The sequence below is a fragment of the Miscanthus floridulus genome, chromosome 10 (assembly GCF_019320115.1).
Source record: "Miscanthus floridulus cultivar M001 chromosome 10, ASM1932011v1, whole genome shotgun sequence".
NCBI lineage: Eukaryota > Viridiplantae > Streptophyta > Magnoliopsida > Poales > Poaceae > Miscanthus > Miscanthus floridulus.
In genome coordinates this window covers 6885640-6910834 of record NC_089589.1, presented here as the reverse complement: position 1 = coordinate 6910834, position 25195 = coordinate 6885640, and the positions used below count along the sequence as shown (strand labels likewise).

The 25195-nt window shown below is 45.6% G+C and overlaps 5 protein-coding genes and 1 long non-coding RNA gene across 9 annotated transcripts; 3 read left to right on the top strand and 3 right to left on the bottom strand.

Moving 5' to 3' along the window:
- The first annotated feature begins 3866 nt into the window (after positions 1–3866).
- Positions 3867–5558, top strand: LOC136486158 (methylesterase 17-like). Its single transcript, XM_066482963.1, has 4 exons — positions 3867–4122; positions 4785–4925; positions 5042–5176; positions 5264–5558. The coding sequence occupies exons 1-4, from the start codon at positions 3877–3879 to the stop codon at positions 5534–5536; spliced, it is 795 nt and encodes a 264-aa protein (XP_066339060.1). The 5' UTR covers positions 3867–3876; the 3' UTR covers positions 5537–5558.
- A 490-nt stretch (positions 5559–6048) lies between these two features.
- Positions 6049–8950, top strand: LOC136486159 (methylesterase 17-like). Its single transcript, XM_066482964.1, has 4 exons — positions 6049–6299; positions 6696–6836; positions 7284–7412; positions 8106–8950. Exons 1-4 carry the CDS (start codon positions 6072–6074, stop codon positions 8367–8369), a joined length of 762 nt encoding a protein of 253 aa, XP_066339061.1. The 5' UTR covers positions 6049–6071; the 3' UTR covers positions 8370–8950.
- A 45-nt stretch (positions 8951–8995) lies between these two features.
- Positions 8996–11130, bottom strand: LOC136486157 (mannan endo-1,4-beta-mannosidase 8-like). 2 transcript variants are annotated; one of them, XM_066482961.1, is made up of 5 exons: positions 10729–11130; positions 10307–10501; positions 10012–10134; positions 9711–9922; positions 8996–9585 (listed from the first exon to the last, which is right to left on the bottom strand). In XM_066482961.1, coding segments are annotated over exons 1-5 (933 nt in total). In that variant the 3' UTR covers positions 8996–9584. The 2 variants fall into 2 exon arrangements, with proteins under 2 accessions (XP_066339058.1, XP_066339059.1); XM_066482962.1 differs by lacking the exon at positions 8996–9585 and having other exon boundaries at positions 9717–9922; positions 10026–10134.
- Positions 11131–11230: 100 nt separating this feature from the next.
- On the top strand, positions 11231–15640 carry LOC136486156 (cysteine desulfurase 1, chloroplastic-like). The gene is made up of 10 exons (XM_066482960.1): positions 11231–11513; positions 11912–12045; positions 12424–12583; positions 12939–13125; positions 13391–13536; positions 13632–13704; positions 13839–13902; positions 14359–14458; positions 14540–14698; positions 15371–15640. Exons 1-10 carry the CDS (start codon positions 11319–11321, stop codon positions 15539–15541), a joined length of 1389 nt encoding a protein of 462 aa, XP_066339057.1. The 5' UTR covers positions 11231–11318; the 3' UTR covers positions 15542–15640.
- Positions 15641–16609: 969 nt separating this feature from the next.
- Positions 16610–17732, bottom strand: LOC136484837 (ethylene-responsive transcription factor ERF104-like). Its single transcript, XM_066481795.1, has one exon. It carries the CDS (start codon positions 17663–17665, stop codon positions 16892–16894), a length of 774 nt encoding a protein of 257 aa, XP_066337892.1. The 5' UTR covers positions 17666–17732; the 3' UTR covers positions 16610–16891.
- Positions 17733–22496: 4764 nt separating this feature from the next.
- LOC136484882 (uncharacterized) lies at positions 22497–24041 on the bottom strand. Of its 3 annotated transcripts, XR_010766241.1 has the most exons (4): positions 23932–24041; positions 23425–23547; positions 23161–23340; positions 22921–23050 (listed from the first exon to the last, which is right to left on the bottom strand). It is a non-coding gene; the product is annotated as an uncharacterized lncRNA (long non-coding RNA). The 3 variants fall into 3 exon arrangements; XR_010766242.1 differs by lacking the exons at positions 22921–23050; positions 23161–23340 and adding an exon at positions 22497–22823 and having other exon boundaries at positions 23382–23547; XR_010766240.1 differs by lacking the exons at positions 22921–23050; positions 23161–23340 and adding an exon at positions 22497–22823.
- Positions 24042–25195: the final 1154 nt, after the last annotated feature.

Sequence of the window (25195 nt, the reverse complement as noted above, 5' to 3'; positions counted from 1 at the left end):
ACTCATGTTTGAATAAACTCCTTTTCCATGAGCATGCTCACCGGCTCCAATATCACTAGCGGCATCTTTGTTTGCTTCATTCTTGTCACTAGTATCATTCTTGCCACTTATTGCATCTTCTACTTTCTTGCTCAATTCTTCCTTCATTTTGCTCATCTCATCTTGCATCTTTTTCATTTCATCTTGAAAGATCTTGGCTTGAGTACTCATCAACTCTTCAGCTATTTTCTTGGCCATTTCGATGGCAATGGCTTGCATCTTATCGGACTCCGACATTGTTTCTTCTCACGCGGTGAAGCGCAAAGAGAAGACCTTGCTCTGATACCAATTGAAAGGATCTAACAATGCCTAGAGGGGGGGGGTGAATAGGCGTATCTAAAAATTTACTGCAAAGGCTAAGTTCAATTCTGTCAGTCACTGTCGGAAGTCCCGACGTTTGGGTCGGAACTCCCGACGTTGTCAGAAGTTCCGGCGCAAACGTCAGCAGTTCCGACGCCTACGTGAACTACAAAAGCAGTGCCAAATTTAACTTTGCGGATAAATGAACTTACAACCTCACTTCCTAGTGGTTTGGTGAAGATGTTGGGTCACTCCCTTGACGCCGTAATGCCTCCAAACCGTAGATCGAGTCCAAACCCTAAAATGGAAATTTGGGAGAGAGAGAGAGACAAACACATACAAGTAATATCTAGCAATCACAACAACAAGCACACGGGACACAAAGATTTATCCCGAGGTTCGGAACCCCACTAAGGAGCTCCTACGTCCTCGTTGTTGAGGTGACCACAAAGGTCGGAGTCTTTTCCACCTCCTTGCCTCTCTCTAAGCGACCACAAAGGTCACTTGAGCTTTCCACTAAGAAATCGAGGGGTAATACAAACTTCCCGAGGCTCTTCCACAAGATGGAAGCTCTTGGGCGACGCCTAGCCGGCTAGGGGTAAAACCCCAAGAGTAATAGACGCAAAATCAACCGGCTTGACGAAGAAATCAAGTGCTCAAGCTTTCCAAAGTGATGCTCTCACTTAATCCACTCTCCTTTCAATCAAACCCTAAGGGAATCGAAGATTGGAGCAAAGGGGGAAGGAGAGGGGCGCTTTCAGTTGCTTGGAGCTGTTGAGCACGAAGTGGGTCGCTGTAAGTGAGTCCGTAACGGTTAGAAGTGAAGTGAGAAGTATTTATACTCCAAGTGAAAATCCAACCGTTCAGATCTACGTCGGAAGTTCCGACGCAGATCTCAGGACTTCCGACGATAACAGAAAACACTGTTCACGGAGGTCAGAAGTCAGCGCGTGCAAGTCAGTGTCGGAACTCCCGACAAACGTCGGGACTTCCGACGGTCGGTAGTTCCGACGAACGTCGGGACTTCCGACATGCGCAGTAAAACAGACAGTCAGCACCTCTGATGCCAGGACTCCCGGCTTGGGTCAGGTCAGTGTCGGAACTCCCGGAGAACGTCGGGACTTCCGACGAGCACAGACAGCGAGCCAGTCAGAAGCACAGGTGTTGGGACTCCTGGCTTAGGTCGGGACTTCCGACTGTCGGTAGTTCCGACTTACGTCGGGACTTCCGACGTCGACAGTCACAGAAATTTATTCTATGTGCTCGTGAAGTGCAAGAGTGTCACTCTTTAGATTTTATTTAAATGCTTGAGCACTCTATCTTCCTCAGACCAATTAAATTTGCATCCCTCTTAATAGTGCGGCGGATCCTAAACTCAAACTTAAAATTAAAACCTTTGAAGATCGTTTTGAGTTCGTCCGCCTTTGCAACTTGAATAATTGAAGGATACCATTACATCTTTATCAACTCTTTGATTCTTTCACGGGACTAATAGCTGTAACATATCTCATTAAGATCACATTAGTCCCTAATTTGGATGTCATCAATACACCAAAACCCACGTAGGGGGCAAATGCACTTTCACTTGTCAGAACAAATAAATAAATAAATACATAAAATAATAGTAATAGTGGCATATGGTTTTTTGCCACACTTCTTGTGCTCGGGGACAGTCCCGATCACCATCGTGCTTGGGGACTGTTCTGACCACTCTCGTGCTCGGGACTGTCTCGACCGCCCTTGTGCTCGGGGACTGTCCCGACCACCATCGTGCTCGGGGACTGTTCCGACCACTCTCGTACTCGGGACTGTCTCGACCGCCCTCGTGCTCGAGGACTGTCCTGACTACCTTTGTGCTCGGGGACTGTTCCGACTACGGTTATTTTTGGGGATTCATCGTTTTCCCCATGCTGCGCTCGGGAACTGCCCCGACCACTCTTCGACCATTGCTCGGGGACCGCTCTCCTCGGCTACATGTGATTTGTACTCACATACAGTTGAGAGGCTTTTATTTTTTTCTCACTTAGACCTTGCTACAAGGCTGATACCTCGCCTTCCAGCAAGCTCGGGGACTACATCGATATGATGCACCTGCCGGTGCAGCTCGTATCGCTTATATGACGATTGGATTCTCAACTTAACTAGGAATTCTTTTTAGACCCTGACACCACGTGCCTACGTCACCTACTACCAGGCTCAGGGACTAAGTGGGCACACTTCACCTTGCGGTGAATGTGCTTATTTTATCGACCCCTACGCTCTGAATGTTGGCCATAACTACTCCTGTAAAAGGGCCACTTACATTTCTTTACAGAAATACAAGTGGGCACACTTGATCAGGAAAGAAATCTTTTTCTTTTTTTCCTTAGAGCACCATGCATTCTTCGGACAACCGGAATCTTCGGCTATAATCGTGGTCTACTGCTCTTTGTGCTGACCAGAATACTGGCACATTTGCTTGGTCAATGTTTCAACAAGTTGGAGATAACATGAAGACAGACCGCATTAGCCGAAGAAGATCAAACGGCGTGTCGCAACATAATATATAGTGCTCGGGGACTAGCTGTGGGGGTATTAACCCCTATACCCTTACGGCTAGGTTTGGGCCGGCCTGGACCAGGGGGTCCGGCCCACCAGAAGACGACGCGCGGCCCAGCCGATCTGCTCGGAGTTCCGCGCAAGGAATCAAGGCAGACTTTGAGATCAAGCAAGATCCTGGTCGGTTAGAATAGGAATCCTTATCCGGCCACCTATGACAATTGTAACTGGTTATGATTAGTTTTCAGATCTGTAACCCTGGCCCCCAGACTATATAAGGCGGGCAGGGGACCCCTCTCAAAAATCATCTCAATTACATACAACAATACAATCAGACGCAGGACGTAGGTATTACGCCCTCACGGCGGCCGAACCTGGATAAAACCTCGTGTCTGTCTTGCGTCACCATCTCATTCGTAGCTTGCGCACCTGTCTGCCGATAATCTACTACCTTGGGCATACCCCTAGGTAGACTGCCGACCATATTTCGTCGACAACGGGCAGCCGCTCTCGGGCACAGTGGAGATGCTGGCCGTCAGGCCCCCAACCGCCGTGGAGACCGTGCGAGGCGGTGCGACGGAGCGCGTCTGCTCGAGTTGCGGTGATTTTTTATGGAGAATGGAGGGGCGAGTGGACGAGGTGCTACGACTATTAGGCCGTTGGGCTAGTATTGCGGCCCGCGAACAGGAGCGTCCAGACGTCCTCACCGTAGCATTTCCGTAATATATACCCTAAACTTTAGGGCAGCTGCACACGTACGCACAATATGATTACATGCGTTACGTACGATTGTTCCAATTGGCGATTCCGTCCGCTCATCTGCTTGGCCTGATTTGTTCATCGATCCATTGACCATTTCAACTCACATTTGGTTGCAAATGCCTGTCTCAAACGTAAGCGACATAGGAGTATTACATATGGCCGTATATATGCATGCATATATACACGATAGTGCGTACGCGATCTTAGTCTAATTTTGTAAACAAAGCTGCAAGTGAGATGGAGGCCAGCGGCGAGGTTTACAAGGCCAACAAGGAGCACTTCGTCCTCGTGCACGGCGCCGGCCACGGCGCCTGGTGCTGGTTCAAGCTGGCGTGCCTGCTCCGGGGCGCCGGCCACCGCGTCTCCTGCATCGACCTCGCCGGGGCCGCCGGCAGCCTCGTCGACCCGGACAATGTCCAGTCGTTCGACGAGTACGAAGCGCCGCTTATCGATTTCGTGGCGGCCTTGCCAGACGGCCACAAGGTGAGTGACGAAGTGTATATGCAGATTGCTATTACGTACTGTATGGTGTGTGTTCCCTTCATTGCATCAAGTTCATGCCATCAACAATTCAGTTCATACTACTGACTGCTTCCCACAAAGAAAAAGGAAAAAAGGGAGAGAACTCCGCGTATGATAGAATTAAGAGAAAACAAATTGGTGCGATTACAACATCCACACACAAAACTTCAGTTTAGACTCTGAGATACTAAATTGATGTACCTTTGAAATATCAACTTGTGGGTATCATAATCATCTTAAGCTGGTGCATCTGGACAGTAAGGAATAAGCTAATCTCCAATGGTGTTGCTGCATCCACAAAAAATTGCAACGCTCTGTTTAAGAGCGGCTTTGGCTTGGTTATCCATCGCGCAAAGAAAAAAATTCTTCCCTGCTATTGAAGAATGGCCTTTTGTAATTAGCTTCATCTTTTTTACAGCCTCCTCTGTCCCCTGAGTTCTCTCTTGTTTCTCTTTCTCTGTGTAACTTTTGCTAACTTTTGTTCCTTTTGTTAATAAATCTCAGTAGGGGTTTCCACCCCTCCTGTTTCCCTAAAAAAAAGGCAACTTGTGTGAATATTTCTGTTACCGGTTGATATATAATAGCATAGATGACTCCAGTGCAGTGTTACTGTTGCTTGTCAGGTAATTTTGGTAGGGCATAGCGCTGGAGGCCTGAGCGTCACCCATGCGATGCATTTGTTCAGAGACAAGATCAAGCAAGCCATCTTCATAGCAGCAACCATGCTCCCGTTTGGGTACCAAACGGAACAAGATATAAAAGATGTGATTCATCAAAACTTCCCCTATGCTTATTGCTTTGTTCAACTCTTATTTATATTTGGTTACAGAAAGTCGCATTGTGCATATTCTCTGAAACTTGGACTGAATGAAACCAATAGGGGGTACCTGATTTATCCGAGTTTGGTGACGTGTACGACCTGAAATTCAGTCTGGGAGACGACCGCCCTCCAACAAGTGTGGCACTGAGAGAGGAGCACCAGCGCGCAATCCTGTATCAGCAATGCTCCCATGAGGTTAATATAACGAACCATTTATTTATTCATTTGCAGAAGCAAGATAAGTTTCAGCGAACTCACCACCATGAACAAACATTTCTGCAGGACTCCACACTTGCATCCATTCTGCTGCGCCCATGGCCAGCCGCTCTGAGCACCGCCAGGTTTGGCCATGTCAATGATGGCACCGAGAGTGCAGTGAACGCAGTGCCGCGGGTGTACATAAAGACAGCCAATGACCACATGGTGAAGCCGGAGCAGCAGGAGGCGATGATCCGACGGTGGCCGCCGAGCGAGGTGGTGGCGATAGACACTGACCACAGCCCTTTCTTCTCTGCACCGGAGCGTCTCTTCGAGCTGATCCTCAGGTCATTGTGATATGTAAACGCTGGTGTAGCGTACTCATAGTCCTCATCGGAGGCTCCATCTCTGCTGATCTTTCAGTGGTGCTATATGTATGCAGTATGCCAATCAAGTTATTGTTTACTTATCGATAAATGGCTGTCAGCCCACCACCATAAGACATATATTCTGCAATGCAAATTTGATGAATACATGCATGTACCATGGTGAAAGCGAGTGATGATAAATGGCTGTCAGCCCACCACCATAAGACCACAAGGAGGAAAAAACATGATGTCAGAAGGCTAACTATATACCAGTCACACACAAGGGGGAAAAAAGGAGAAAAACTAGCTGGTCCACACGCTATATCCTGATCATCTACCATATTAGGCAACTCTGCATGCCAGAAACGTAGACACCTGCTGTCATGAGACTCTCTATTTAGAATGGAAATCACTGGACGCCTTGTCGGTTTGACATTTAATTTGGACTGGCCATGAAAATGCAGCTCCCCTGCTGCATGTCCATCAAATAGTTAAACTTAGATTGGTAGGCAGAGGCCAGGCTGATGGGAATGGCGGCAAAGGAGCACTTTGTGCTTGTTCATGGTGAAGGGCATGGAGCCTGGTGTTGGTTCAAGCTCCGCTGGCTCCTTGAGGGCGCTGGCTACCGTGTTACATGCGTTGACCTTGCCGGAGGTGGCGTCGATCCTACTGATCCCAACACAATCCGGTCGTTCAAGCAGTATGACAAGCCGCTCATAGACCTCATTTCAACCTTGCCAGAGGGGGAGAAGGTACGTGCATTGTTCTTCCTTTTTGCCAACACATTGAATATAAGTAATGATATGTTGCCACAATTTGTAATATCAGTATTACGGATTGCAGTGTAAATGGCCATAGGCAAAATGTTTTATGCTATTTTGAATAAAAGGTGTATCATATTGCACAAAAGTAAGTGGAACCTAACTTAATTGAATCATAAGCTGTGCTTAAGTTATCATCCTTGACACTGTATCTAGGATAAGTGGATAACATGCACCTGAGGATATACCTTACAGCAGTGCTGTACAAACAAAATTTAGAAATTATGCGACTCCAGCAAACACACTTAAGGCAGCTAGCTAAGGAGCTATTTAAGAACAATGTTGAAAATTGGTGTGCCATGCTAACTCATTTCAGTCCAATTCCAGGTTATTCTAGTCGGACATGGTGCTGGAGGGCTGAGTGTGATCCATGCAATGCATGAATTCGTTGACAGGATCAGTCAATCATTTTTTGTGGCAGCTACAATGCTACCATTTGGATTTCAAGCTGATGAAGATAAGAAAGATGTAATGTTTTTAAGAATCTATTTGTTCTCTTTGTAAAGCATAGACCTCCTAGCAAATGACAAAAATATAAGCCATACAGTCATACACTACACATCAAACAAATATATACATATAGTGCAAACGTTTAGGTTTTTATTATAAAAAGAGAAATGTAATAACTCATATGAGCACAGACCCACCTAGTTGCAGTAGCTACTAAACTGTATTTGATCAAAAGTAGGGTAATATGGTGGAAATGTCAACCAGGCACCGAGTTCTTTAAAAACTGACTTATTCTCAGCATAGTCATATGCATAGAGACACGAAATAGAAAGTTCAGGAAATTTGAGAAGAACTCTGAAACAATTATATGAACTTACCTTAGCTCGTAATGAATTTACTGTGATTAATCTTCTGTTATAATACAGTGTATGATTATTACATCGTTTTCATATTAACATGTAACAGGGATTACCAACTTTGCCTGAGAACGAGATTGAGTTGACACTTGGTGCAGGAGCAGATGATCCTCCAACGACCATTGCCTTGAGGCTAGAATTCCAGCGTGATCGACTATCACAACAAAGCCCTGAAGAGGTATTATATATTTATATTGTATGAAATGTGCCTTGGGATGTGCTCACCAAAGCCACGCTCTTTACTAAACTACCGATTGAAGAAAAGCTTGTCCAACACCGGTTGAGATGGTTTGGACATGTCCAACGGAGACCTCAAGAGGCACCGGTGCGTAGTGGAATCCTAAGCCAGGATAGTAACGTGAAGAGAGGCGGAGGAAGACCGAAGTTGACTTGGGTAGAGGCAATAAAAGGAGACTTGAAAGGATGGAATATACCCAAAGACTTAGCCTTAGATAGGAGTGCTTGGAAGACAGTTATTCACGTGCCTGAACCTTGATAGCTTCTGCTGGATTTCAACTCTAGCTTACCCCAACTTGTTTGGGACTTAAAGGCTTTGTTGTTGTTGTTGTTTGTTGTTGTTGAAATGTGCCTTGGGAGAAACATTGAAGCAAGAAAAGAAAACATAATCTCACCGCACATTGTAAATATATATGTGGGGATGTGCTCACCAAAGCCACGCTCTTTACTAAACTACTGATTATGTAACAAAAATCTAAACATTGTATTAGCATAATTCATCATAAAAGGATATTTATTTATTATTTCCCTTTCCTATTTCTTGAGCATTCATTTCCTGAACTAAACATCTGCTCCAATGAAAAGTGAATAATGATGCAGAGTTTACTTACATCCTTATTTTTATCTGGTATAGGAATCAGTACTTGCTTCAATGCTGATGCGTCCGTGGCCTGCAACAGCTATCAGTACAGCAAGCTTCGAAGGAGATGATGAGAGATTGAACCGAATCAAACGAATTTTCATAAAGACGGAGCGTGACCACATGCTGGATCCTCAACAGCAAGATTCCATGATCAAGAAGTGGCCACCCAGTGAAGTTTTGGTCATAGATACAGATCACAGTCCCTTCTTCTCTGCACCAGAACAGCTGTTTAATTTAATAGTCAAATCTCTATGATGCACAAATGCAGAAAGCTACAGACTGGGGTTGCCCAAATTCTTGTAACACTACCGACAAACAATAATCACCACAAGATTTAGGACCTCAGATTTGTCAAACATGCTTCTCAGTGAATCTTCAAGGCATATCTGCAAAAAAATGGTTTAATGCTGCAAGGCTGCAAGTAAAACATCGCTCAGCGCAAACACTTACCTTCAGTTTTTTTGAACAATTCACTCAAGTCAGAGCCTTTATAATTTCCATTCCAAAAATTCTTACATGTCATACAGAAAAATACGTAAAATATAGATGCTACTTTGGAAGCACTTTTAACTGCACCAGTGATTGATAACAATATACAGTTTTGGCCAGTCTTTGTTAATCTAACTGAGACCTTTAAAGAGTTATTATTTTTCTCTTTTGAGCAATTCAAGAGTTCTTGTTTTCATAAAGTATAAAGTAAGCAAACTTCTGACATCCCTAAAAGTTCTCAGATGATGAAAACATTTGAACAATAGATTTTCACTTCAATAAGTTTCATAATAGATAATCACCTCATGACACATAAAGGCTCAAACTACAATACGGGACGTGACAAAGAAATCACTTCATTTGTATAAGGATATTGTTGGAATGCAATTCAGTAAGTGCATGACAGAGGGAATTTCATTCCAAAGTTCAATATCTAGTTATCTACCCTCTCATTTACATGAAAACACATTATTTTTTAGATCCAGAGACCAGTACATATTATTGTGTCATACTCACACGTGCCTTACAATTTACACACTAAACATTCAACTTTCTGGGACATGTTTTTTGGCTTGCAAAACTTAAAGCATGGACTGTGTCATATACTCCTATAAGTAGGGAGGCAACACATTTTCAAGATTCCAGACTCCTCGAGTGATCTGTAAGTAATTTTAATGTGGATGGTGATTTTGCAAAAAAGACTGCATAACCATCATCCATGTGCTCAGTGCTTTCAGGGAAAAGCTGCCAAACAAGGCAGCCTCCTCCAATCACTCCACTCTTCCAAGACCTCAAAAAAGTGCTGTAAACTGTCTCCATGAAAGCTTCACGAAACTTATGGCCAAACTTTCCACGCTTAAGTGATACCCCAAACTCCCCGATCAGAATTGGCATCCCAAGCAAGTTGGCTGCATCATCAATATGCTGTTGCATCCAGGTTTTCACAAACTGGAGGTGACTGTCCTCTTCAGAGTGAGGCAACCTGGCAAAAGGATCTCACTCAGTCATGATAATCAACTCAATCTCATGAAGTGCCTAGATGAAGCATTTATAGCTGGTCAGCTACAGAACTCACAGTGGAAAGAACATGTCTACATGAGGACTTACTAATTGTCAGAATAAATATGAACAGAAGCCAAATCAATTCCCAGTGCACGATGGTTCCTGATAAAATCCGTCCCAATAGTTCCAGAATAAGCATCTGGGTTCACGTGCAGAAGTTCTGGAGTCGACGGACCATAAAACCCTTCAACGCCGATCTCTAAAAGGTGCACAGGGTCTATATACTTCACATAAGACGCCATCTCTTCTATCCATGCCTACAAGAAACTCCAAGTGTTAAAACACGTGTAGTATAGAAAAAATAAAAGGAAACAGAACTGTAACAAAGAGAAAGCAAAGTAAGGACCTGCAATGTGTCACCTGATGGATCTGAATGGCAGTGTGGCTCATTAATCAGCTCCCAGGCAAGAATCGTAGGGTCATCCATGTAGGCGACATTTGTGATTGTATTTTTTCTTGACAAAACAGCCTAAGATATGAAAGAACAATGTATGTAATTGTGATGGTAAGGCATGCCAGAACGGTGATCAAACAAAAAAAAAGTGCCCTAAAAACAGATGTTGATAAGAATTAAGATCACGAAGCTATGAATATATTGAGACTCGCTTCTCCATTTTGAGCCATGCAAGCGGAATGTTTACCTTAACAAAAGCTTTGTAGTAGCTCTTGATTGTGGCATCAGAGAAGAAGGTGTCATCGGAAGTAAGATCCAGGCCAGCATCCTTTCCCCACCTTACATACTGTGCCTTACCTCCATAATCTTCCCAGTTATTACACAGTGACAGTATCAGCCTCATCTTATGGTTTCTTGCCTCGCTGATCACGAAATCTAATGCCTGTAACCAAAAAAAAAAGGAATTCTAAGCTTAGTTGTCACTTGATTAATTAGTAACTAGTACTACTGCACAGATATGAGTCTCTGTTTGAGAGATACAGGGAACGTAGTACAAACGCCGGACGACTGACAATAATAAATGATGAGAAGACGAGAGGCCCATGCACCAAGCATTTCATCAAACAAGCGCCGCGCATACTACAACAAGAATAGCGACGGGTCGCGCACCTGAAAGACCTCCTCGTCGTAGGAGAAGGGCTTGAGCTGCAGGGCGCGGTATCCGCCGTCGTTGAAGGCCCAGGTGCGGCACACGTTGAGCCCCGCGTCGGCAGCGTCCGCGAGGGCGGCGGTGACCGCGGGGCGCGTGGCGGGGTCGGCCGCGAAGTACATGAGCCAGTAGGTGTTGAAGCCGTGGACGACGAAGGGCCGCCCCGACGCCCACAGGTGCGGGCCCCGGCGCTCCATCGCCGCCCACTCGCCCTCGTCGGCGCCCGGCGGCATGGCGGGTGGGATGAAGCAGGAGGCCGCGAGGAGGACGCAGCGGAGGAGCGACACGCGCGGCGTCGCTCGGAGCGGTGGCGCCGCCACGCGAGGACACGTCGGGCTGTTCCACTCCCACGCCGATTCCATGGGGTGACTGACGGGTGGGTCCGGTCAGGCAGGTCAACGCCCGCCCCAACGGCGGCATCTCGAGGCTTGCCGCTTGCTCTTGTTTGGAGGCTGACACGTGGGGCCTACAGCACAGCGGCAGAAAGAAGCCCCAAGCCCCCAACCGAACAAAAACGCTATCGTTCTCGTCAGGAGCCGCGACGGCGCGCATGGCGGCGACGGCGACGGCGGCGGCGCTCCGGTGCTGCTTCCCCTGCTCCTCCGGTGTCGGCAGTGGCTTCGTCAAGCCCACCTCCTCCAGGCGGGGCTGGAGCGCAACGGCCGTGGCGGCGCCGTCGCGGGAGGCGGAGCCGGTTTCGTCGCTGGGGCACCGCACCCGCGTCGACTTCCCCATCCTTCACCAGGTCTATCGTGCTGCCTACGCCCGTTTTATCTGCTGCTTTGCTCGGGTTACAGTTCAGTCAATCGTAAGGCCTTGAGCTCATTTGAGTTCCTGGCTACTCAAACTCTGCGTGTAGCAGGGGCACATCGGTTCTGAACTTCAGAAGTTAGTAACTTTCGAGGTGAAAATACACCCATGTTTACATTCTTAGAGCAACCCCAGCAGTTGCATTTAGTAGCCTGTGAATTGCTACTACTATCATCATAAGATTTTTTTTTCTTTTCCTTTTCATTCGAGAATCTGTGCCATATCCCGAGACACGATGCGCAAAGTAGTCTTACTGTCTGCTGGATACTAGTAGCTTCTAGTAACATTTTAGTTAGGAGACTCTTATTCCATTTGTACTGTTGGAACTTGCAGGAATTCGATGGTGCCAAATTAGTTTACTTCGACAACGGTGCAACATCACAGAAACCTTATAGTGTGATGAGAACATTAGATGAGTACTACCGATCGTACAATTCGAATGTTCATCGTGGTATTCATGCACTCAGGTAGCATATACAATTGTTTGTTATTTCTCCATGAAGTGTGTCTAAACTATAAATCCATGTTATTGCCAACTTGGAATGCACATTTACTGAGCAGGACTTGCTCTGTTTTTTTTTCATTTCATTCTATTAAGGCTTTGTTGTTGTTGTTGATTTTGGTAAGCTCTTCTATGTGCATTTCTAAATGTTGATTCTATAGTATTTAATGATCAACTGACGCACTATACACAAAAAGATAGATCAGTCGGTTCATGGTGTTCTTTGGCCAATGTGCATGAGTTCCTTCATTTGTTTGAGTTTTGGGTGTTTACACTGCTACCAATATATGTGTACACAGTACATGTTGTAAGTTAACTGACATGCCGGTTCCTGTGGCACCAGCGCGAAGGCTACTCATGCATATGAGGATGCAAGAAGAAAAGTTGCAAATTTTGTCAATGCAGCTGATAGCAGAGAGATTGTTTTCACTCGAAATGCTACAGAAGCTATCAATCTGGTAGCCTATTCATGGGGACTATCTAACGTGAAAGAAGGAGATGAAGTGAGGCTTCTATCTCGTTCCTGCTGTTACATTATGGTTTATCTAGTTTACTGTACCTGCTGTTTATGATCCTAACTTCATGTATTGATTCATGCAGCTGTAAAAGTTGTGCAAAAAACATAATTGTAACAACAACAACAACAATAATAATAAATAAATAAAATTTAAAAGTCCCACTCATTCCTTTATAGTATGTTTGTTAGTGAAGTGCCCATCTAATGACTGCTAGAGAACAATGCTGGTTTGCCGATCACAAATTTTACCAAGTAGCATGATCTAGTACGTGTTCTTTGAAAACATGCAATATTTTGCATATTCTTCATAAGAACCTTTTTTCCACTATTTTCTTGGCCAGATTGTCCTTACAGTTGCGGAGCATCATAGTGCTATTGTTCCATGGCAATTTGTTTCCCAGAAGACTGGTGCCACCTTAAAGTATGTTGGATTGACTAAAGAAAATGTCCCAGACATTGAGCAGTTAAAAGGGCTTCTGTCGAACAAGACAAAGATAGTTGTTGTTCATCATGTCGCAAATGTTCTAGGTAAGCTAATGCCTTATTTGAAAGGCTCTTAAAGATCATGATAATTATACTGTAACTTATGTCTTTGTGAAAAGCTATTATTATATTGGTATTAATGACATAATTTTTAATCAAATAGCTGTGTTGGAACTTTATATGATAATTTGTACTTTCTTTCATACGCAATGAGGCTGAAAGTAAATATGCAACTGATGTTATTCCAATCAATTATCTTAAAACTACAATTTCTGAGCCGCATTCAACTACATTCCTTCATGGTTTCCAGGTTCCATGCTTCCTATCGAGGAGATTGTAACATGGTCAAACAGAGTTGGAGCTAAAGTCCTTGTAGATGCTTGCCAAAGTGTTCCCCATATGCCAGTTGATGTTCAGAAACTTGGCGCAGACTTTCTTGTTGCATCCTCTCATAAGGTTTTTATCATCAACTCTCTGTTATAAATTAATTTCTAGTCATGTTGGAATACACAACAATTGACCTTCACAAATTTATGGGCTAAACTTCTCAGATGTGTGGCCCTACAGGCGTCGGAATTTTGCATGGTAAATTTGAGATTTTGTCATCTATGGAGCCTTTCTTAGGTAAGATACTGCAAGGTGAAATGAACTTGTTCACTCTCTGCCAGAGGATAAAATCAGTAGCTAAATCTACAGCATTGAGTAAGCCTCAGTTTCCTGTTTGCATTTTACTTAGGCTTGTACTGATTTTGCTGCAGGTGGTGGTGAAATGATTGCAGATGTATTCCAAGACAGATCCACATACGCTGAGCCTCCCTCTAGGTGAGGAACTCCATGCTTTGATCTTTCAAGACCTGTCATTGGGTGCTATCATATGTTTTGTAGAAAGTCGTTACAGTGTATGGAGTATCTTAAGTGATAGAAAAGTTACTAGACAACAGGGCACACCTTTTAGAAGTTAATAATCAAACATTGATTCTGCTTTTGTCTGCAGCTAATTTTCTGATGTGGAATTTGACTATTTCCATCTTGATATGGCATACCTTGAATACCCATGTTAACCTGTACCAGAATTATTAACAGTCCACACATCACTCTTATAGAATTGGATCTGTCAGTAGGACACTGTTAAATTTTATTTTCTGTATGACCCTGTCCCAGACAAAAGAGTGTGCTACAGACAAAATCACAGAAATGTATAGACAAATTCCCTATTATAATGTTCTTCATTTATGTCTCCCCTTGTTTTCTTATAATGCTCTTGATTGGTTTGGAAAGATTTGAGGCTGGAACTCCTGCAATTGGAGAAGCTATAGGATTGGGAGCAGCCATTGATTATTTATCATGCATTGGCATGGAGCAGATCCATGAATATGAGGTCAATATAAGATCTATCTTGGTGCTAGAAAGAGCAATTCCTGTGATAACATTCTCACTTCTGTTAGCTTTTGCTTTCCAGAAAGAGTTGGGGACATATCTCTACGAAAGCCTTCTTTCTGTTCCAAATGTCCAGATATATGGTCCAGCACCTTCCGAAACTGTTCACCGTGCTCCGTTGTGTTCTTTCAATGTGGAGAATGTCCATCCGACAGATATTGCTGAAATTCTTGATCTGCAGGTACGCTCTAGTTGTGTACTTTTCTCATTCTTGCTCTGAGCTTCATTATCAGATTGCATAATAGGAGTACAGGACTTTCAGATAACTTTATAACTCCACTCTGTTCCTGTTGCATATTACTATCTTTCTATGGTCTGCTCTTGCTCTTCAGCATTGCCTAGCTTTTAAATGCAATTCGAGAGTAGATCAAATTTTAACATTCTAAATCGATCACAAGGAGAAATTGCAACTTTCAGCATCCAGCAGTGGCTTTTATATGTACTTATAATTTATTTTCTTTACTGACACAGTTGATGCTGATGGTAGTTGGTTCTACATTAGCATCTTCTATGAAATGATCTGTGTATCAGATGATAAATTTATAGCCTTCCACCACCTATGTAGTTTTGTTGTGGCTTAATTCTATATGTAATTCAACTATTAGAGCTTAAAATTTTAAATACTTTTTTATTTGAAATCTGTTGCAACGAACGAGCAATCACCTGTCATAGCATGTTGTTTGTCTCTGATTTCGTGTTGTCTAGTTGACTTGCCCTGAAATAACTGTTACCAAAACTAATTGGTTCAAGTAAATGATTTATTAGTATGATGCTTCTGCTTACTTTTCCGTTAAACAACTTTTTCGTCAGCACTGGTAATTCAGTATTGATTTTATTGACCCTTTTGTTTCAGCATGCCGTAGCAATTCGGTCAGGGCATCACTGTGCACAGATTTTGCATAGGACCCTTGGTATCACTGCAAGTGCTCGTGCAAGTCTTCACTTCTACAATACAAAAGATGAGGTGGATACCTTCATCGATGCGCTTAAAGCCACTATTGATTTCCTCACGACTCGATACTAGTGTGGTTTTGCCAGTTTCATCACTCTCTCATTTGAGCTGCTGTACAAAAAAAGTATACAATACATACATTTGGTACAAATAAAGCATCCAAAGTGTACATCTTCTGAAGTTGTACTTCCTTATTTGGCGGTTCTTGTTAAACGAAGTTCAGGATGCAGAGAGTACAAACGACCATTTTAATTTAACCCGCATACCGCATCCGCATGAGAAGTCCTAGGTCACTGTTATGCAGTAAAATGCTGTGTTATATTTGTGTCCTGCACTTGAGTCGACAACTTGCCGTAAACTATATGCAGCTAGTGAGCAGTCTTTATGTCATGGTGATGAAATGCGTGATTACTAGTGATGCACATGAAATGCGTGATAACTGGAGTATTAGTTACACACAGTGCGGAGTTGCTGAACTTGAGGGTACGGTGCAGAGCAGATAGGTTGGTTGACAGCCGTTTGCTGTTGCCTTATTATGCATTAGTAGTATACTAGTAGATGCAAGTTTTTGTTCGATTAGCTTGTTGGTGTTGCAACACGGAGTCGATACAGGCAACGCTGAGCCCACTGTCTGTTTAGACAACAGACAGACCATAGTGCTCTAGTGCTGCATCTTCCTCTTGCTTGGGTTCCATGCTTGCACTGAATCATTAGGTGTCGCTTTTCACATGACTTGGGCTGGGGCTTGAGCGTATTATGAATTCATCGCCAACTCTAAACTAATGCAAACAGATGGTGCACAATTTGTAGCAGGGTTCTGGGGAGGCAGCAGGATTGGGTCCAGCGTGTCGAAAACAAACAGCATACAGGAAGATGAGGCGACAGTGAACTGTGGGCAGTGGGCTCAATGATTTGTACTACTACTAATCTGACTCTGTCAGGGGTGATGTGTACAACTAGTTTGAGGTTATTGCTACCTCGGTGAACATAGCTAATTATACGAGACCAAGCTGCCATCTTCAAATTGACACGCTTGTAGTCGCGATCTCTGTACTCTGTTGTGAGATCCAGCCTCCAGTTTAAACTGATCAATGTTCGACACTGACGAGGGATCAAAGGCATTTGCTGAATTTATTTACACCCATCTTTTTGCAAAGGCAAATGATCAGATGGTCAAAACAACTCGTCATTTCTGCATTGGAGATACATAACAACTGCATTTCTGCATGATTTCTCACAGCAAGAAACAATGCGCTCAACAACAACTCGTCAGATGATCAAAACTGAATTGCTCACTCACTCACCGGCTCACCCCCGCGCAAACAAAACAAGATTTTTTTTTATCTCTGGATCATTTCGATTCCGACTATATAAAAAGAAAATTCTCACCGGCGTCCATTTCCATAGGGCAAAATTGGTGTGTCAGAGAGGCAGGTCGAAGAGGTCGTCGAGGTCACCCAGATCGCCGAACTCCTCCTCCCACTGGCCCCGCTTCGCCGCCGCGGGGGGCAGGCCGAAGTCCAAGAGCTCCAGCGGGCCGCCACCCTCCCCGAACCACGGCGGCGGCGGAGGCACCCCGGTGACCTCGTCGTCGCCGCCGCCACCCCCGGCGTCGACCACCGTGGACGCCGAGGAGGTCTCCGCCTCAGGGGCCGGGGACGGAGCGGGAGGAAGCGCGGCAAGGGCGAGGGAAGGCGCCGGAGAGACGGCGGCGGGGGAGGAGGGGAAGTTGGTGACGGCGCGGCAGCCGCGGATGCGGAGCGCGGCGGCGTCGTAGACGGCGGCGGCCTCCTCGGCGGTGTCGAAGGTGCCGAGCCAGCGGCGCTTCCCGGCGAGCCCCGGGTCGCGGATCTCCGCCGCGTACTTGCCCCAAGGCCGCCGCCGCACGCCGCGGAACGGCCGGTCGGCGGTTCGGGAAAGGCGGTTCCTTTGGGGGGCGGGGGCGGGGGCGGGGGCGGGGGCGGGGGACGAGGGGATCCGCTGGCCGATCTCGTGGAGGAGGCGGTGGCGCTGGCGGTGGCATTCGTCGGAGGACTCGGAATCGGTGGCGTCGGAATCGGCGAAGCGGACGCGGACCACGCGGCCCCCCGCGGCGTGGCGCGGGCGGAGGTGGTGCTGGCGCGCGTCGTCCATGGCGAGATCGCGCGGTTGGAGGGGAGTGGTGGGTAGCGGGGCGGACCGGCGGGGGCGATCCATGGGTCGGTGTGGATCGGAGGGGCGCGTGGTTTTGGGAGGGTTTTAGGGAGGAGACGGGGAAAGGGGAGGAGAGGAAGGACGCTGTGTGAACTGAATTCGTACAGTACAGTAGAGAGGAAGAAGGGGAGAGAGTCCGTTTGGCAGGGGCATTTCTGGTAGTCCGTCCATCCCCCTGATGATCCACGAAACAAGACCTTCCACTGACATGTGGGTCCCATCGGAACTCAGCCCCCCTTTGTCACGAACAGGAGGGGAGCAAACCTGGAGCCTCCAGGCCTGAGCTGTAGGCTTGCGCCACATGAGCCAATAATCTTTCGGTAGTGGTAGCGTCCGAACGTCCGGGTCTGCACTCCATTTCACGTGTCCATGCAGGGCCCACGCCACACGAACGTCGCCCTCACCGTCTGACCCCTAGCTCTCGCGCCCCCCGCTTCCCTCATCCGGACGTCAGCGCTTGCTCGGTAGCGCCCCAGCAGCTACAAACAGGTGGGTTCCTAGCAGTAACACCTGATCTACTTTTGAAACATTCAAATAAAACATTTGCAACATGCTTCTAAAACCAAATAAAACACTTGAAACATGCGTCTTAAATACTTGCAAAAAACACATGAAAATACTTGAAAAAAGTCATTGCAAAACCTATGAAATATCCTGATAAAACACTTGTAACATATGTGTGAAACATATGCAACATCCAAATAAACACACTTGCAACATACGTCTGAAAAAACAGATGAAACATTTGAAACGGACGCTTGCAACATACGTGTACAACCATTGCAACATGTGCAACATCCGATCTACTTTTACAATATTCATATGAAACACTCACAACATACATTTAAAACATCTGAAACAATTGAACTATATGCTTGCAACATGCGCTTTCCGCACAACATCTCTTTGCTACTCGGGAGAATGAAGGCTCGTCGACGTGTGGAATTCAATGGAGGCAGTGGCCCGACGACGGCTGCACGAGGCGGAAGGGAGGCATCGGCCGCGGGGCGTGGCGGGGAGGCAACGGCCGCACAACTAGGAGAGAGTAGCTATGTGCCACGCCTGGCCGGGCCGGCAACCGAGCGTCGCGACTTGGAGTGGCCGCACGCCATCCCTAGCAAGGTCAGCGCCCGAGTGCTACGCCTCGGAGGCGACTGTGCGCCACGCCTAGCAGGGGCAACGACAGAGTGTTGCGCCTTAGAGGCGTTAGGCGAGCGGATAGGAGCGATAGGAACGAGTGGATAGAAATGAGTGGATGAGCATTTTTTTTAGAAATGGAGGAGCGGGGAGAGGGATAGTTGGGCTGACGTCGTGGCCCACCAACAAAACGTCCGGACGGACGGACGCTGGCTTTCCGACCGATAATCTTTTTGCAACTTTTTCTTAAAGTTCAAATGCTTGCCTTCTTTACTCAGACTATTCAGCCTTGCTGTCCAACCGTCCAGGGGCACGCAAAGGGATGCGGAGGAGATTTTAAATCAATGTTTTAAAATAATGTACTCCACAAAAAATCCAGATCCGACCAATTGGTCGTGCATGTACGCTCGGGTTGACAAAATAACACATCGACTAATTATAACACATAAATTGAGCTTCTATTAGCAAATAAGCGTAAAATGAATTCATAAAGGCCCCGTTCGCTTGTCTTAAAAATGGCTTATTCGGCTTCTTTTTTCAGCCGAAACAGTGTTTTTCTCTCACAACAATTCAGCCAGAATAGTATTTTTCAGCCAGTTTCAGCCAAGTTTCAGACCAGCGAACGGGGCCAAAGATTCAACCAATTTCAAGCTACGCACAATAAGATGAGCATGATTTTAGAAAAAAAAAACTAAACTAGTTTCATAATATTCTGAGATAAAACAGAATTTCTATGAATGTTGTAAGACTAAACTAGATTTTTGAATTTTTAATTGTATTATTTTCGTGTAAAATTTTATTTAGATAAATTTTTTAAATTTATTTTTATGAATTTTTAGATATATTTTAAAATATATTTCTAGTCCGATTAACTTTCTGAACTTTTAACTTAGTCCAATTTATCTCTCCAATGTGGCGTGACATAAGAATCACCATCAAAACCATCCAAGATACAAAAACAAATGGTTTTCGCTGAATTTTTAGCTTAGTCCAATTTATTGCTCTGATGTGGCGTGACATAAGAAACACCATCAAAACCATCCAAGATGCCAAAGAAAATGTTTTAAAAGTTGAGGGAGGTCAAAAAATAATTTTGTAGTCCTATTGGGTAATCAAAAGAGCTTTTTTCCTGTGTACCATTAAAAAAGATGGCATTTTTCTACAGGCCACTAAAAAGTTTGGACTTACCTAGGTGCCATGACACTTTATTTCTTTGCCCCCCAAACCATTCCGTCCATGTTCTGTTTGGTTTTGACAGTTTCAAAGCCCTGACAGGTGGGACCAGACAGGAAATTTGTCCATCTTACCCTTCTATGAGGGAGAGGCCGTGTTGACCGACCTTGACCGCCATCATATTTTCACTCTCGCTTCTCTCTCGTTCTCTTCCCCAAACCCTAGCTGAGGCGGGCGGCGGCGAACGCGGAACCCTAGCGGCGGCGGCGGGTTGAGAAGAAGATCAATCCCCCGTGCTTCTGGCGTCGAATGGGGTAGTCCTGCTTGGAGTTCACCGTGGATCCAGAGGATTGGCTGCGTATGGCGGTGAAGAAGGGTGCGGGCGAGCGACCGAACTTGCGAGCTGCCGAGTGAGTGTTATCCCCCTAGATTGCATGCTCCTTGGTATGGATCGATTAGGTCGGGTAGTTGTGAATGTGGATGCTTAGGGTCCGTCTTGTTGATTGTGGTGTTGTTCCCCGTTGTTTGCGTTCTCCTTAATTGCATGCTTCTTGTTGTTCATCTGTAGGATGGACGCAAACAATAGCTTCAACCTAAAAATGCGGATTGTTACTCTCAATTCGCGTGCTTGGTGGTTTTCTTTGAACAAAGTTGTGGATGCTAAGCTTACTAACTTCGAAGATCTGGTTTGTGATGTTGTTGACAAGTATCCACCCGATTTCGGTGAGGTAGCTCGACTGTTTTATTTCTGCAATCAGAGTAAGGTCAATGTTGAAGTAAGGAGTGACCAAGATATGCGTGAAATGTTTGCTAAAAGTAATGAATCAAAGTGCTGTTTCTTGACTGTTGCCTATAATAGGCCAACTAGTGAGCCTCAGATTCCTGATTGGGATTTTAGTCCCCCTGCCAACTCTGTTGAAGCCCCATTCACTCCTTCAGTCCACTGTCCTACCAGAGCAGAAGCAAGCAATGCCTCCAAGAGTGCCACCCAGAGTGAATATGCTGAACCTGAATATCTGGCTAACCCAAACCCATCCAATGAGCATGTGGGTGTTGATGAGAAAGGGTTGTACATTGACCTTGGCCCCCAACATCCCCCACCTACCAAACCTCACAGTCAAGTTTGCAGTAAGCAAAGGCAACCTGAAAGTTCTGATGGTTCAGACAGTGATGACTCTGACGATGAATCCTTGTCTGATGATGACAGTGAAGTAGAGGACTTAGATGATATTATTAAAGATAAAGAACCTGAACAAATGCCTGATGCTGATTATGACAAGAAGGACCCTCCTATGGCTGTAGGCACTGTTTATTCAAACATTCCTTCCTTTAAGCTGGCTTTAGCTACACATTCTGTGAAACATGAGTACCATTATAACATTAAGGCAAAGTGACACAGGAAGGTATAGGGCAACCTGCACTGCCCAGAATGATGGCTGCCCGTGGAGAATCCATGCATCAACTCTGAAGGATGGTGTAACTGTTAAGATACTGTGTATGTACTTTTTGTAAATGCTGATAATAATTTGATTCTGTTATTACTTATTGCAAATGTATGCAGTAACTGTGGAATGTATATTTGTTTTGCAGATAAAGAGGAACCCATTTTCCTATCAGTGCCAGAGCGCCAGGAGGCAAGGAGTTCTGTTATTACTTATTGCAAATGCATACAGTAACCTGAAGTGTTTCCAGAAGCTGAACATAGGGAGTGTATGTACCATCTAGTACAGAATTTCAAGAAGAGGTATAGTGGTAAAGTTTTTGATGAACACTTGTGGACTTCTGCATATTCTTGAAGTCCATATATGTTTGATAAGCATTATCAGGCAATGGCTGCTGCCAAAGCAGAAGCTATGGACTAGGAGCCAGTTTGGCACTGCCTCAAAAATTGATTATGTGACTAACAACTTGGTTGAGTCTTTCAATAACTGGATAAAGGGTGAGAAGCAGAAGCATCTGGATGACTTAATGGACACCATCAGACATAAGATATTGATCAAATGGAACCATAGGAAGAGGGTGGCCAGAAAGTTTGAAGGAAAGATTTTGCCCCATATTGTGCAGAAGCTAAAGGATGACAGTTACAATCTTGATATTGAAGTGATCACAAGCTCTCCTGAAGGTGTTGCAGAAATTTGTGCCAATGGGAGGTCTGGGTTTAGGTTTGTGGTGGACTTAAGAAATAGGACCTGTTCCTGTAGAGTCTGGCAGGGGTCAGGAATACCCTGCAAGCATGCTATTGCCTACATCACCTCAATTCCAGGTGCAAGACTAGAAGATCATGTAGATGATTTCTTCTCTGTCCAGAAGTTCAAGGATGCCTATGCAGGCTCTATCACTTTATTTTGACATGACTGTGATGTAAGATGAAACTGTGATGTGAGATGAATGACTATGAGATGGAACTCTATTGGTTAGATGAAACTTTGTGAGATGTTATTTTTTTTGAGATGTCAGAATTACTATGTTATCATAAATTAGATCATAACTCTGATAAAAACCATTCATTTATGCCTCACTAGTCTTCATTCAAACACACACATACACAGTCTGCATACATAGGGCCTTACTTTTTCATGATAGCATACAAAGCAAGAAAGATGCACACAAACACCAGCTTTTCAATCCACCTAAGCTGCTGAAGAACCCTATCTTCCACTACTGCATTGCCTACAATTCTAACCGACTGGGAATCTTCCTGGACAATGGCCAGAGGAGCTGCTGTAGAGATAGGAGCTGGTGCTGCCACTGCCTGCAAAGGAATGGCCTGTAATGGAGCAGGTGCTTTAGGTGGGTGCACAACAGTGTCCTCCATTTCGTGCTCCCATTGATAAAACTAGCACCCTCCGACCTATAAACAACAGCATCAACAGATTAGCACCAAACAAGGAATAAAGAATAACCTATGAATGAATGAGCAAGGAAGAAAAACGAACTGCAAAGTACGGGCACTTATGGAAAGCACGATTGTGGTTGTTCGTAGTCATCGATATGAATCGATTAGCTAGCACACTATAGTTGGGGCACATGACCCGCCTGGGCCTCCTCCTATAGCTGCTTGACGTTTGAGACATGGCACTGGCAGCAATGTAGTAGGAGAGACAAAAAGGAGAAGAATGAGTGGGAAGGGAGGGCTGAGGGCCTATTTATAGTACCAAGTGGGGTCTCTTTGGCGCCAAAAAACTTACCCACGTCAGCTGTCTTGGCGCTCAAACGCTTGGTCAGGGAGTGACTCACAGGGCAAACGGCAATTTCACTCATCCTCCCTAGACTGAGGGCACTTCGGTCTTTTCTCCTCGCCGTTACACACCGTTACCAGCGAAATGGACGGAATGGCTTGGGGGCAAAGAAATAAAGTGTCATGGCACCTAGGTAAGTCCAAACTTTTTAGTGACATGTAGAAAAATACCATCTTTTTTAATGGTGCACAGAGAAAAGGCTCTAGTCAAAACCATGCGCGGCAGACGGCAGGGAAGAAGGCTCGGTCAGCACGCGTCCGGAGGCGGAGGAACACCAGGCCGAGGAGCTCTGGCGGAAGGCACGACCACGGTGCTGAGCCTTGGACTCTTGCCATCCTGCAGATAGGAGAAAAGGCATGATCAGAAGGAGAAGAAAACAAGGAGACAGGCGCATCAGCATAGAAACAAACACCTGGTGGACATGGAATGAGAGCACTGAGCAGGCTAATGTTTATCTAAGAATACTATAATAATAATTCATCACCTTTGACTGATTGCTATCAAGGGCACTTGATGCTTCTTCTTCACAAATCTTAAACCCACGAGCATGACAGAATCGATAAGGGAATCAAGAACATGCGGAAGGGGACGGTTACGGAAAACATCAGAGCCATTGCGACCTAGCGCGGCGACGCGTGAGTAAGCGAAGGCACGGACAGAGTTCAAGACTTCAAGGGGAAGAGAGGAAAGAAGAGGGCAGACAGGGCACAGGGAAGATACCTTGGACGCGTCGTCGGCCGGGCGCCGCCGTGGCCTGTGCTGTGGAGCGTGGACTGTGACGATGGCGATTCGGAGCGGAGGAGCCTACGTGCGTTCAGAGAGTCTTCAGACCTGATGAAATGGACACCAATAGGACTGGGTGGGTGGGCCATAAATGAAGCCCACAATTGCCAGTGTTTTTTTTCCACTTTCTATATTTTTTCGGATTTGCTAGCGTGCGGATGTCCATTCCGAGACGCTTTGGGCCTGCACCGCTCGTTTCTCACGCCCACGCGGGGTCCGCGATCTGCGCCCAACTCCGTTTTCCGCGCCTGCTGCTCACGCCGCCTCCACTCCCATGCGCATGCACGTGGGCCCAACATCTGTAGCAGCCGGTTGTGACGGTGGGTCTCACTGCAATATATACAACACTAGATTTATTTTTGTAATATCTAGATGAATTTCTTGAAACATACGTTCAAAAATAGTTGAAACACTTACAATATATGTCTGAAATACCAGAAAACATGTGTGTAGCCATTGCAAAACATATACAACATTCAGATAAAACACTTGCAACATACGTATGAAACACTTGAAGCATATGATTGCAACATGCATGTATATGCAACATTCAGATCTACTTTGTAACATCTAGATAAGACACTTACAACATCCATCTGAAAACAAATAAAACATTTGGAACATACACTTAAAACACCATTACAACATATGCAACACCCCAATCTACTTTTACAACATCGATATAAAACACATGCAACATACCTATGAAACATTTGAAATACTTGAAACAGACGCCTTGCAACATGCCGTTTCAGCGCAAACATCTCCTTGCTGCTTGGGAGAATGGAGGCTCGTCGGCATGTGGAGTTCGGAGATCGTCGCTCCGATGGGGAAGGTCGCGGCGGGTCTCCACACTGTGCGGGTGGAGCATGAGCTGTGCGCGGGGTAAGCTCCGCTGCGAGCTATGCATGTGCGAGTTTGATCCCCGCCGTCGTGAGTTGCGCGCGGGCGAGATCCACCCTGGCCACGGCAAACTGGGCAAGCAGAGCGTGAGATGTAAGTGGGCAGGCTCCGCTCGGGCCACCGTGAGCTGCACGCAGGCGAGCTCCACCTCCGGCCACGGTGAGTTGGGGTGTCGGAGCACGTGAAGTGCGCGGGTGGCCTCTGCCCTTGCCAGTCGCCGCGAGCTACGCAGGTGGAGCACGGCGAGCTGTGCGTTGGGCGAGCTCCGCTGCGGTGGTATTTTTTTTCTTTGAGAAAC

Coding starts and splice junctions, on each gene's coding strand:
- LOC136486158 (XM_066482963.1), top strand. CDS start 3,877: ATGGAGGCCAGCGGCGAGGTTTACAAGGCCAACAAGGAGCACTTCGTC. Junction 4,926..5,041: donor CGGAACAAGATATAAAAGAT/GTGATTCATCAA, acceptor TGAAACCAATAG/GGGGTACCTGATTTATCCGA. Junction 5,177..5,263: donor ATCAGCAATGCTCCCATGAG/GTTAATATAACG, acceptor ACATTTCTGCAG/GACTCCACACTTGCATCCAT.
- LOC136486159 (XM_066482964.1), top strand. CDS start 6,072: ATGGGAATGGCGGCAAAGGAGCACTTTGTGCTTGTTCATGGTGAAGGG. Junction 6,300..6,695: donor CCTTGCCAGAGGGGGAGAAG/GTACGTGCATTG, acceptor GTCCAATTCCAG/GTTATTCTAGTCGGACATGG. Junction 6,837..7,283: donor CTGATGAAGATAAGAAAGAT/GTAATGTTTTTA, acceptor AACATGTAACAG/GGATTACCAACTTTGCCTGA.
- LOC136486157 (XM_066482961.1), bottom strand. CDS start 11,130: ATGGAATCGGCGTGGGAGTGGAACAGCCCGACGTGTCCTCGCGTGGCG. Junction 10,502..10,728: donor ACGACGAGGAGGTCTTTCAG/GTGCGCGACCCG, acceptor TTTTGGTTACAG/GCATTAGATTTCGTGATCAG. Junction 10,135..10,306: donor ACTACAAAGCTTTTGTTAAG/GTAAACATTCCG, acceptor TTCATATCTTAG/GCTGTTTTGTCAAGAAAAAA.
- LOC136486156 (XM_066482960.1), top strand. CDS start 11,319: ATGGCGGCGACGGCGACGGCGGCGGCGCTCCGGTGCTGCTTCCCCTGC. Junction 11,514..11,911: donor ACTTCCCCATCCTTCACCAG/GTCTATCGTGCT, acceptor TGGAACTTGCAG/GAATTCGATGGTGCCAAATT. Junction 13,537..13,631: donor TTGTTGCATCCTCTCATAAG/GTTTTTATCATC, acceptor TAAACTTCTCAG/ATGTGTGGCCCTACAGGCGT.
- LOC136484837 (XM_066481795.1), bottom strand. CDS start 17,665: ATGGATCGCCCCCGCCGGTCCGCCCCGCTACCCACCACTCCCCTCCAA.